This window comes from Pelodiscus sinensis, chromosome 17 (assembly GCF_049634645.1).
Source record: "Pelodiscus sinensis isolate JC-2024 chromosome 17, ASM4963464v1, whole genome shotgun sequence".
NCBI classification, from domain to species: domain Eukaryota; kingdom Metazoa; phylum Chordata; order Testudines; family Trionychidae; genus Pelodiscus; species Pelodiscus sinensis.
This window is the reverse complement of record NC_134727.1, coordinates 32,496,700-32,509,549: the sequence shown is the minus strand read 5'-3', so window position 1 is coordinate 32,509,549 and position 12,850 is coordinate 32,496,700. Positions and strand designations below refer to the sequence as shown.

The 12,850-nt window shown below is 42.5% G+C and overlaps 1 protein-coding gene across 1 annotated transcript in view; it reads left to right on the top strand.

The window, feature by feature from the left end:
- COL23A1 (collagen type XXIII alpha 1 chain) overlaps positions 1-12,850 on the top strand; it is a 395,641-nt gene that overhangs the window by 294,208 nt on the left and 88,583 nt on the right. The window contains exon 5 of the mRNA XM_075900481.1: positions 4,270-4,296. Within this exon, the coding sequence (XP_075756596.1) occupies positions 4,270-4,296 (27 nt within the window). The remainder of the gene's footprint in view (positions 1-4,269; positions 4,297-12,850) is intronic.

The following is a 12,850-nucleotide window of genomic DNA, read 5'->3' as shown; positions in this document are numbered from 1 at the left end:
TGCCAGACCGTGAATGTTGCTGTGCAAGAGAATCCCAGTTAAGAGAGTTTCAGCCTGTACTTTCCTCTCACTCCCTTGTCATCAGGGGACCAGGATGAAAAGCAAGCATCCCCGTATGCACAACTGCTGCCCCTCTGCTCTCCCGAAACTCCACCCTTGCTCACGTTCTATGATAAAAGTTGGGCACCTCCTTAGCAGTAAGTCGTGCTGGGGGAATCTGTCTGCAAAAGCTGAGGCAAATGAATTTTTCCCAATTCACTGGTATTTGGGAATTTAGTCAGTCAGTGAAATAATTTTTCTTGTAAATATTTTCTAATTAAAAAGTTAAGCACAGTCTGTTTCTCCACAGAGAACAATGAGTGTAAGGGTCTCCATGATACTAGCGAGGGGACGTTTATTGGGGGAAAAACAATGTAGAAGCAAGTGATTTATTCCAGATTACTTGGCACTGGGTCGGGCTGGGTATTGGCTTCTGAGCCACCCTGCTATGCACAAAATTTTGCAGCTTCAGCAAGATCATTATACACAGTTTACACACTGACCTACTAGAGCCATAATAAGACTCCATCTTAGAAGCATTCTACTCTGGATTTACACCAGAAGAATTTAACCCCATAGAGCTTGGCATGGTATATATTGGGTGGTTTTCCCAGAATAACTAAGGTGCCCTATGAATTAAATTGGTGTTCTGCAATGTATGAAATTATTTGAGTTTGATTGAAATTCAGAAAGATGATGATGATTTGTAGGTAAACGTTAAAAAGATTATCTGCATCCAATCCCGTCTACTTTATTTCCATGCATTTGTTGCTTACAGGGCCTGGAATTATTAAAAGTAAATATTTTATCAAGCTAGGTTTCACTCCTGAAGTTGCTAGCACAGTCTGCCTGAATCCTGTCAATTCCTGGATCGGGGCCTGAAATATCACTGTTGGCTTTTGTTTATCTGATATAGCTCAGACAAACATTTTCTTTTGGTCTCTAAGTGCTTTGATTTGCTGGTTACCACCACGCAGGGTTGAACTGCAAACACTGCATGGCATGGGGGAAGGTTGTGATGAGCCAGAGAGGCCCCATGCCAGCAGAGAAGGGCCAACTAGCCCTGCTCCCATACCTGAAGGAGGAGAGAAACTGGCCCAGTCCAGGGCTGACTGGCCAAGAAGAAGGATGGAGCTCTGACTCTTGGCCAAATGGAGCTTTGCTGGCAAAGTCTGTTAAGTGAAGTAGCCCCTGGTGAGGAGCAGTTAGCCCCGGGAGATAGTAATGCTCTACTAGGAGACTACATAGGAGCCAAGCCCAAAGGACAGGTCAGGCAGGGACTCCCCATGGGCAGATTAGAGATGGTCCAGTAATGAGTTGATTTTCCCTTTTTCACTAGAGTTGCCAGATGGTTTAACCAAAAATACCGAACTCCCCTCCCCCCAAAAAAGAACACCAGGAAAAAATTCTGTCGAGGGAAAAAAAACGGGGGGGGGGGGGGAGACAAAAGTTGTTAAGCAAAAATTGCACCACTTCCTCCAGTTTCAGGCTACACACTAATCCCCAATGCACCCACCCCTTCCCCAGAGCCAGGCTCTCCTAGCGCTCTCCCATCCCAATGCATGCACCCCTGTCTCAGACCCAGACCTCCCCTAGCACCTCCCACCCATCCCAATGCACTCACCCCTCCCCCTGAGCCAGGCATCCCCAGCTCCAGGAGCACCCCGCCCCAATCAAATCCTTCCTCTCCCTTCCCCCCCCACAGAGCCAGGCACCGGAGGAACGGGACAGCTGGGTAAGTTAATCTTACTTTTAAAGTCGCTGCTCCTGCCACCCGGCCTGGCTGCCTCGGCTCACATTGTGTAGAGGGAGGCATCACATGGCCAGCTCCCGGGTTTCTGCTGGTCACGTGGGCCAGAGCAGCGTGCATTCCACTCCCACCCTCTGGAGTGGTGCCCGGCAGGTGCTCCCTACTGCCCCCCCTTTGCTATGACTCTGCTGCACTCCTCACTCCCCTGCCCCCGCCAGACGCAGCAGGGGAGAATTGTCCCTGCTCGGCTTCCGTCCGAGTGAAACAGGAAATACTGGACATTTCACCTGTCCAGTATTTCCTGGTGTGTGTTTTTTGTTTTTTGTTTTTATAAACCGTACGGAGCCTGCAAATATTGGACTGTCCGGGTGAATACCGAACACCTGACAACCCAATTTTTTACATTAAAATGTTCCAAGGCTGAGCCCTTCCAGTTGCCCCCAAAGGCGTTAAAACTGAAGGAACAATTAACTGATGGGCCGCATCCCACTTCTGTGGACTCTGGAGACAGAAATTTCCTCCTCATGGGTAGGCCAGCAACCATGTCAGGCAGCCCCTCCTACCACACCCATTTAGAAATTGTTAAAACATTTTATTTTGTAACACGTCTCTTGACACGCCCTAAATCTGTGGCTTAAACTACAGCTCTTGACAAAGACTCTTTCAACTCTTTTTTTTTTTTAAGTCGTAAAACCCACAGAAACACAATGTTATTTTATTTCAGCAGCATTGCATTTAAGTCTATTACTTTTCCTATGTTACTTGATTTTTGGCCATAAGGAACTGATTACATTCTATACATACAGCGTCACATTATGCTAAAAATGCATTCTCAATTATGTGGACCACTAGTAAGTAGTTGTTCTGGTGTTTTATTTTTGGCTGTCATAAGTTAGTTGCCTATTTGAAGTATTAGAATTTGCGGTACAGCATTCAGGTCTGTTACATGATTGATCATTCTGTCTGTAAAATAAGGAGTGTGCTAGTCAAATACTCTATAAAGACTCGGTTACAAAGGATATTAAAATCACATGCTGAGTAGAAAATTTCTGCAATCTGAAGGGCAGATTTACCATACGTTATAATTTACCATTTACCATAACAGATATTAACAAACACTTTATGTATTAAGGTACAGACCATGGAAACTTACCAATAAATGAGATTATGATTTACTCAGTATTTCCTCCTCATATATTTTATGCTTCAGTTGTCTGGTACCATAAACCTTCATAAAAATTTCCCTATATATTTTATCTGAAGACTATGATTTGTTAAATGAGTTGCTATAGTAATTAAGTTCTTGCTTCTGGAAGAACCTACATTTCTCTTGCGTGTGTGTTAAATATTGCTGTGTCTCAAGAGTAGACTATAGGAAAGAGAAAACAGAGAAAGTTGATATAATAAGAAATGTATGAATGCACCTACCGTTGTATAACACCATGCCGGTAAACTATGAGTATACAGTGACACATGATATTGCTGTACCACATACTATCCTGAAATATAACAGCTCCATAGTTCTGTGTGACTTGCTGTTTACAGCATTCATCACTTGTTGGCATAGTCAGGTGGGAAGCTATCAATGTGTTTAATGTATACCTAGCTGCAAGCACCCCTTTCTAAAACAAGCGGAATAGAAAATGAGAAGTGTCCTTGGCCAGCTGTGTTTTGTTTCCCTTTGCTGATGTTGCAGATCTGGATGATTAAATACGATCTTTTCTGTGTAGAGTCCAGATTCTATTTTAGTTTCACCCTAAACAGATGCAGAACCGTGAGTGGGGTTGGGAAATTGCTTCCTCCCGTTGGAAAAACCAAGGGAAGGGGCATGTGGAGAGGTGAAATTCCCAAAGGTGGGGCTCAGGGTTTGTCCCCCATGCTGCTGGCTGAGACCCAGGTTACAGACTGGGCTCCTACTCCCAGAGATTCACCTGAGATCATTGCAGACCAGGAGAGAGAGAGCCATTCACACAGACACACAGCATCAGGGCTTCTCCTGCTTCTTCCCATTGATCTTCTCTAGAAAGGTCCCTAAGCCCAACCCAGAGGGGGCACCATGCCAAGGCACCTCCGTATCATGCAGAATTATGTTGCTCATTACTTCTCCTGGCCTGTGGCAGGGCCTCACAGTATGTACCTGACTCCACCACAGGATTGCATAAGAGGAGGGGATGGCCATGTGGGAACAAAGCCCTTGGTAAGTAGCAACATTTATACAAAAAGTCAAAAACAACGGAAAGGTAGAGCGAGTTGTATTTGATTCACACCTGTGTCAGTTTCTCCTCCAGTGGGAAAAGCTCCTGTTCTATATGTTGCTATATTCTTGCGCCTCCTGCTGGCTGCCAAAGTTTCTTCAGGGATTAAGCCCTGTGGGTGGGTCAGGCTCTGAGTTTTACATATTGCAGTGTGTTGTCATGTTGCTGAGAGTACGACTGTGACTGACTTTTTCTTGTTATCTTGCTCTTATTCACTCTGCACAGGGGCAGTCAGGACGAGATGGCTACCCGGTAACTCTGCCATTCTGTTTTATTTTACTTGCTTCTAAACTATGCCTCAGATTTCACACTGTCTTTTTCCATCAGCCTTCATGCTTTTTGCCTGTCTTGATTTTTTTTCTTTTTCCTCTCCCTTCAGCCATTACAATATTTAAGGGATTTAATTGTAAAGCTCTAGAACAGATCGTGTTTTTTATGCTAATAACTGGCTTAAATTCTTGACTCCCTTCATAGTTTAAGGAGGCTATATTCAAGAAAATCGCTGAGAGCTTGCCAGAGTATAAATTGAGCAAGGAACTTGGGATTTCTCCCCATGTTAGTGCTTAGATTTAGAGGGGCCTTGTTTGGGAATGGACTTGCTGAAGGAAATGCACAGATTGCTGAAAATAGCATTGATGTCCCTAATTTTTGGATATGGATACATCAAAGGATTATAAAAGGTAACGTGATTAATCATGCTGTTAAACAGTAAAAGAAGGCCATATATTTCTTCTACATTTTCAAATCTATTTATTTTATTTATGACACAGAATGTAAAGTCTACAGTGCTCCATTTATTTTTATTACAAATATTTGCACTAGAAAACACAAGAAAAAAGTATTTTTCAGTTCTCCCAGTGCAAGTACTGTAGTGCAATCTCTTTATCATGAAAGTTGAATTTACAAATATAGACATATGTAAAATAAATCTGCATTCAAAAATAAAACAATGTAAAACTTGAGAGCTCATAAGTCCACTCAGTCTTACTTCTCCTTCAGCCAATGGCTCAGACAAGTTTGCAGGCAATAATGCAGCCTGCTTTTTGTTTACATTGTCACCTGCAAGTGACAACAGATTTTCATGTGGTCCTGTTGTTGACAGCATCACAAGATAGTTATGTACTAAATGCCTAAAGATTTGTCTGTCCCTTCATGCGTCAACCATCATTCCAGAGGACACATGTCAATGGTCCTGCTCATGCTCCACTGGAGTCTCACGGACCCCTCCTTTCAGCCTGTTGTTCCAGTGCCAAAGGTTAGGTAGGCAGGCATAGGTCTGCACTGTGCCACCTGTCCTCCTGATGCTGGAGCTAGTGGTTCAGCTGTGAGGGGGAGGGGAGTGCTTCATGGTCGGCGGCCCATCCAGCAGGCACGGCTCAGGGTGTCTGTGGTTGTGTCATCCGCCAACTCCTCAGAGCTCTGGGGCAGTCTTGCAACTGTGCCACCCACTGGTTCCCTGGGGCCAGGATAGGCTGAGGCTGCACTATCCCAGGCTAGAGGTGCTAGCTATCCTGAGCAGGGCCAGCAGTGGGCAAGGGGCTGGGCTCTGGTGGCCACAAAAGGAGCGGGACCTCAGGCAGAAGAGGCAAGGCTGGGGGGCTTGCCTCTCCAACCTGTGGGCTCACCCACTGCTCCTGGTGGTAACAGGTTCTGCTTGATAACAAGCCAAAGTAGTGTGTATTGATGCACATTTATTTTGCCACCAGTAAAAAATTTTGATTTTTTTTCCTGAGGTTCAGGTTCTGTCATTTCACATTAGAGTTTTGCTCTTTTTTAAGACTTCTGACTGAGTGCGCCATACTTGTCCCTCTTAGATTTTGGATCGCGCTTCAGAATCTTACACTTTGGGTCAAGTGCTGCCACTGTCTTTAGAAATCTCACATTGGTACCTTCTTTGCCTTCTGTCAGATCTGCAGTGAACACGTTCTTAAACAACATGTGCTGGATCATTATCAGAGACTATCCCATGAAATACATGGCAGGATGTGCATAAAACTGAGCAGGAGATATACAAATCTCCCCTAAGGAGTTCAGTCACAAATTTAAATACTGAGTTATTTTTTTAAACAAGCATCATCAGCATGGAAGCATATCCTCTGGAATGGTGGCCAAAGCATGAAGGGGCACATGAATGTTTAACATATCTGGCATGTAGATACCTTGCAATACTGGCAACAAAAGTGCCATGCAAATACTTGTTCTCAATTTCAGGTGACATTGTAAATAATAAGCAGGCAGCAATATCTCCCATCAATGTAAACAATCTTGTTTGTCTTTGCAGTTGGCTGAATGAGAAGTGGGAGTGAATGGACTGTAGGCTCTAAAGTTTTACCTTGTTTTGTTTTTGAGTGCAGTTATGTAACAAAAACATTCTAAATTTGTAAATTGCCATTTCCCAGTGAAATTCACGACAGTACTTGTATGAGATGAATTGAAAAATACAATTTCTTTTGTTTATCATTTTAAGAGTGCAAACATCTGTAATAAAAAGTAATATAAAATGATAATTGTACACTTTGTATTCTGTGTTGTAGTTGAAATCAACACATTTGAAAATATAGAAAAACATCCAAAAATACTTAATAAACTTCACTTGGTATGTTATTGTGTAACAGTGTGATTAAAACTGCGATTCGTTGCAATGAATATTTTTAATGATGATTGATTATTTTGAGTTAATCACAACTTAACTTCTGTTAGACGGACCTACTACATATATCCTGACTCTTCAGTTCTAAGGTGTCTTACAGCATGTGACACCTAGCACTTCCAAAAGTCATGTCACAGCTAAGCAATACTGACCAAAGTCCCAGAGAGTTAGACTACTCGGGGAAGACCCGGGAGTTGTAAGAGGCAGTTTTGGAAGTTCAGTATGTGAGCTGCCACCTTTCTAAGGAGAGATTAAACCAAGATCCTGGCTAGTTGTATCTGTTAATGTCTTTATGATACTGCAAGAGTAGGAGTGTTTACCCTATACTGGCTACATTCCAAATTGTGGATTAATATCTGTCCCTCTAACCCATTGTGCAGTTACTGTGCATTTTTAAACACCTGCCATGCTCCACCCCAGAGTGGACTTAGGGCATGTCGTCACGATGGGCTGAATTGACGGGCAGCAATTGATCTAGTAGGAATCAATTTATTGCATCTAGTATAGACACGATAAATCGATGGCCGAGCACTCTCCTGGTGACTCCTGTACTCCCCTAAGATGAGAAGAATAAGAGTGGACAAGAGAGCTTCAGCTGTTGACTGACTGCAGCTAAGATACCATGGGGAGCAGACCTAAGTACGTAAATTTCAGCCACATTATTCATGTGGCTGAAACTGTGTAACAGATCGACCTCCCGCAGTACAGACAAAGTCCAAATGGCTGCGCTTCAGTGGTGAGCAAAGTGATTTGTGTGCAATCGATCAGTGAAATCACAGTACAATTTCATTAGCATTACAGTGCACAGTGGAACAGGTCACACTCTGCTGCTTGCATCTCTGACAGAGTTTTTTGATGTTTGTCCTGCTGTACCTCTGCTAAGGGACAGAAAGTTGTTTGGGGCCTCCCTTGGAGATAACAGGTGTTGGGAAAATCCACTCCCTCTTTTTCCTCCTCCTTGTACTCTGGCTTAATTCGCTTTGGCCTCATGCAAACTGCAGAACTTTTCAGTGTGCAATGGACGGACAGCTGAAGTGAAAACAACTCTGGGGGAAAAGAAAATTTTTCCACTTTTCATTTCCTCTGGGCTTGTTTCTCAGCAGCCCCTGGGAAAAGATCAGAGATTTCCACAGGGATGCCAGCTCCCAGAATGGGAAATGTAATAAGTAAATTAATTTCTAAGCAAAACCTTTTATTCCACTACGCCAATAATAGGAAAGTATGTAGTTGCCTCTCCAGTTGGTTTTAATAAATTAAACTCAGTATAAAAACCCAGTCTGAAAGAAACAGTAGGATACCTGCAAGCTTCTTTGTAATAATTTACAGTCAATCGGGCTGCTTATTTCTAGAGGAAATTACAACTCCTGTTCATGTAACCTACACCCACTCAGAGTGGTGCTCTGTCCCCCTCTAATGGTTGATGAGCCTGTTACACCCTTGGCTAATGGACATAAGTCTATTAGCTCAGGCAAGTAGAGGCACATGCTTTAAGATTCCTGGTTCTGTACTCCCTGCTGATGGCCAATGCAGAGGAGTATGGTGCTGGGAGGGGAGGTGTCTCTATTTAAATAGTCAGTGTTTTCTAATGTAGTATTGAGGGAGTGCAGCAATTCCTGAGTATTGGCCTTTTAATGGTGACCCCTGTGTATCCACAACTCCAACATGCAGTGTGAAAATCCCTGCAAATGTCCAAAGTGACTTTTTCTTTAATAAAAAATTGTACATAAAATTAAGTGACTGTCCCTTTTTAAAATCTGTTCTGCCTCTGCAGCTCTTGTTCTGACTATATCAAGCCCCACTCCCACCCCACATGGACTTTTCCTGAGTTCCCTGACTGCCACCACACACTGCTGCTCTGTAGAGAGTGGTTTCCTGGGGCCATGTGAACTCCAGGGTAAGGAGGTGAGAGGATGTTTGCAGCAGGGTTACTGCCTAGAGACCCATCCTGATTACACTTTGCAAGTGGCAGTAGCTCGGGAGTTAACCCCTTCATAGCCGTGGGAAAGGTTTCTAGGAACAATCCCGAGACTGAGCACTTTCAAGCGCCTTTCCACTGATGGCAGAACCGCAGGTACCCATGCATCATCCCACGAAGACCCAGTTGTCATGACCAGGGAGAAATGCAGCCCCAGAATGAACATTCATATCAACACAGACCACTCTTTGAAGACTGGGAAGTGCCAGGGGACAACCAGTAGAAATCCTCCTGCGGAACCGCCAACACAAGCAAACAGCGGTTTATAGAAATGCTTAAGTGGCTTATCAGCGGTTAAGAATTTAATTTATCAAAGATTAAGCCTGAAGGATTTGCTCTAACTTGACCGTTCAATAGCAATTGCAGAATGGCTTTCTTCAGCAGGACGCTGACTAACCATTTATAAATTAGTGCTGCCCTTGGGAAATCCTGAGCTGGGTTTCAGTTTTGTTTTGTTTTGTTTTTTTTATCCCAATGATATTTTTGGCACTGCCGAGTGCTATATTGGTCACAGGCTCCTGAAAACCGGAAATGGTGGAAGGAAATAAATAATACAGTTACACAGGGCTGGGATGCAAGTTTACAATCTGCCCTGAGGGAGCACACTGATCAAAATCCCCTTCCTGGTGCCCCCGATCACCTCAGCTCAGCTGGTTAGAGCATTGGAGGGAAACCGAGTCAAGGCTCCACCTACTCCCCATGCCTGTCTGCAGGAGGGCAGCAGCCTGTAACTGCCCCACTGTGTCTGCTTCTGTTTCTCTCCTACGCTATGGGGCCCTCGCTCATGCAGTTTGGCTTTAAGATCCTGGTTAAAATTGTTGCAAAACTGAGTGAGGCCAATCAAACTGCATACGAACCCCAGTCTGTGGCCTACACAGAGCTGCAAGCACAGTAAGTAGCTTTTTTAAAGCATGGGGCAAAAGTATATTACTTTTTCTGAAGACTACAGTGCCCTTTGGAGAGGAAAGGGGTTAGATTCAATAAAAGCGGGTGTTCATGTCTCCTAGTCAGTAGCAGCACATGCTACCCTCCATCACAACCAATCGCTTAGTCAAACTGGTTGAATGATTTAGTCACTCCTGAACAGGTAGATGTGTAGGAGAGGGTCTGTGCTACATATGCTGCTGTGGTTCACTCTGTTACTCATTTGTGGCTTATGAAAAAAAGCTTAGCTGGCTGGCTGGCTTTTTGTCCTCTAGCTGCCTCATACCGTGTCTGGAGCCCTGAATTCCTGGGCAACCTCTTTCGTGATCACCGTGTCAGGGTGCCCTTTGGTGGATTTATGATACACAGATGCAAAACACTTGGTGGTAAGGTCAGTTCGGCTGCTTGCTTTCAAGTCAGCGCAGCTCGGTACACTGCAGGCCATTTGGGGGAAGGGCGCCGCTTTACGCTACCTGGGGTTTGATCGTAAAATAAGAACCAAAAACTGCTTAGATATTTTCAATAACAGACATTGTTGTGGTAGAAGGAAATGTTGGTTTTGTGTCTGTTGCATGAGTCTAAAGGAGGGTATATGGCCTATTCCAAACATGGCTTTTTAATAAGTGATGTACCTTATGTAGGGTTGCCAGGTGTCCAGTTTTTGCCCAGACTGTCTGTTATTTGGGTCCCCTGTCCAGTAAAAAAAAAAAGAAAATTCCGGATATGTGAAATGTCCTGTATTTCCTGCTTCCCTGGGATGGAAGCCTGGCGGAGACAATTAATTTTCCCCTGGTGGGGGAGTAAGGAGCATGGAGCCATTTAAATGTGCAGCGCCTTTTCTTTCTTTCTTTTTTTTTTTTTTTGCTTAACAACTTTGGTCTCTCCCCATTTTTTTCCCCCTCAACAGATTTTTTTTCTAGTGTTTTTTTTTTTTTTTTTTTTTTTTTTTTTTTTTTTTTGGAGGGAGGGGGTTTCGAAATTTTTTTGTTAAACCGTCTGGCAACCCTAACCTTATGTTTAGGGCGGGGTAAGGAACCTATGGCCCGGGGGCCAGATGCAGCCCCCAAGGCTCAGGGCTGCCTCCCACACAGCAGTGGAGAGCCCAAGACTGATTTTTCTGTGGGTCAGTTGCCACCAACCCAAAAAAGGTTTCCCACCCCTGATTTAGGGTCATATTCTCCCCTCAGTTACACCTATATGAATCAATATGATTGCATGGCTGTAACATAGGGCAGAACTTGATATGTTCTTCTGAGCAGATAAAAGATTACGCTTTCTATCAACTGCTAAATTGCCTAGAACAGTGTCTATTTAAGAAGAGTTGAAAGCAATTCCTTTCTATCTGTATATCTCTCTTCCAATGAAATAGCTACATGCAAACCTTTGGTATATTAGAAAACAACAAGTCTAAGTCAAATGATTGTTTTTTATCCTGTGTCATAAATGCACGTCACGCTTAAATTTCTGGGATCTCAGGAGAATCCAGCATATGTACTGGAGTGTTTTGTTACATATGTGGCTATTTTAATCTACAGTTGAAAGCTGATAAAGTATTTCTATAAAAAAGATAAAGTAACTGTTGTAGAATTTGAAAAGAATGAAACCAATTAAAGTTCTATAGAAATGTAAGAGGATTATAAGAAAAAATACAGATTTTAATAGTGAATTATCTCCGTTCAGGAAGCTTTTTGCACCATACTGTAAAATTCTACAGCAGAGGTGTAATACTATATTAAATTCTATCAGATGACTGAATATTATATTGAATTCCATGGACCAGAGGTGGAAAACCACTGCTTTAAAGCATTCTGAAAACCAGTTTGAAAGACACTATATAAATAGACATGAGACCAGTTGATTTTCATAAGTAAATGTTGATAAATGTCATTTTCACCATGCATATACACACAAACCAACAACAAAATATTTCCATCAATATTAACTGAAATTTTCAGATAAATTCAGAAAATGTGGTTTAAAAATGTATTAGAAAATATATCCAGTGATTTAGATTTTCCAGTAAATGAGTTGTAAAAACAAATGATTTGTTGGGTTATGGATATTTAATCTATATATCTTAACATGTGAGACTGATTATTTCTCTTTTAATGGTTTGTAAAGCTTTAATTTTTTAATTGCAATTAAATAATTCTCTCATCCCCTGTAATGTCCTGCCACTGTGAAACCTAACTGATAAATTGTAAAAAAAAAAGCCTAAAAATGAACATGGATATACAGTAATCTATTGAAATTACAAAATATGAAAAGCACGTGCATAACTTTATGCACAGTCTTCACAGGATCGAGATCTAAGAGTAAGAAGAGCTAAAGGAGTAAAATGTTCATTTTAACTCTAAAACAATTAAAAGAATATATTTTGCTTATCCTAGCCATGTAGATTGCAATTAAAAACAAAAAATCCCAAAAATACTTAGATAGTGTTATGCTCTGGTGTAGTCACTCTTTGTTGCTTCTGAACTATTCTAAATGCAGACTTCAGTTGGCAAAGAGAAGTTAACCCGTTGCCAGAACACCGGCTTTAGTATTTATATATTTGGTTCAAAGTTGGAAAGGAATAAACTTTGTAAAATCCTTGGCAGAGAACAAGGCAGAAAACAGCCCTACTTTTTGTAGCTATTTTTCTGAAAAGAATTTTATCACACAGATTATTAAACTATCCTTTCCGCTGCCAAAGTGATCGACTGTTATTGTTTCTTAACATTCTCATGACTGCTGGGGGGAAGGGAAGGAGGAAAGTGTTTTCAGTTTGTCTCATGTCATTGAATCCTCTAGAGATGCCTTGTTTTTATTGTGAACTACTTTGACTCAATCCAACAGTCTGATTATAATTATAGTAAGTGGGGTAGAAGGTTAGTGGCCTCCGTGGGTTACTGATGCTTTTCCCTACTGCTTGGGGAACTAAACCAATTTGAGTTTGAATGTACTGTTTCTCCCATACATCACACGCACCCATTGGTTTATAGGTTATATCCCAGTTTTTAAAAATTTATCAGATTAGACCTGGAGCAGGTCCAGTTCAAAGTTTTGCCTAGGAAAATTCCTCATTGAAATACCAGTTGTACCTCTCTTAACCAGGATTCTCTGGTCCAGCAACATCCGTGGTCTAGCAGGACCACGGATGTTCCTGGACCACAGAGGCCAGGTATAAAGAGGTCAGGCCACAGGGCAAGAGCGGAGGCGCAAGTCAGATAGGAGCCCCATGTTGAGGGAGGGGAGGGCACAGTGGGGAAATCTGG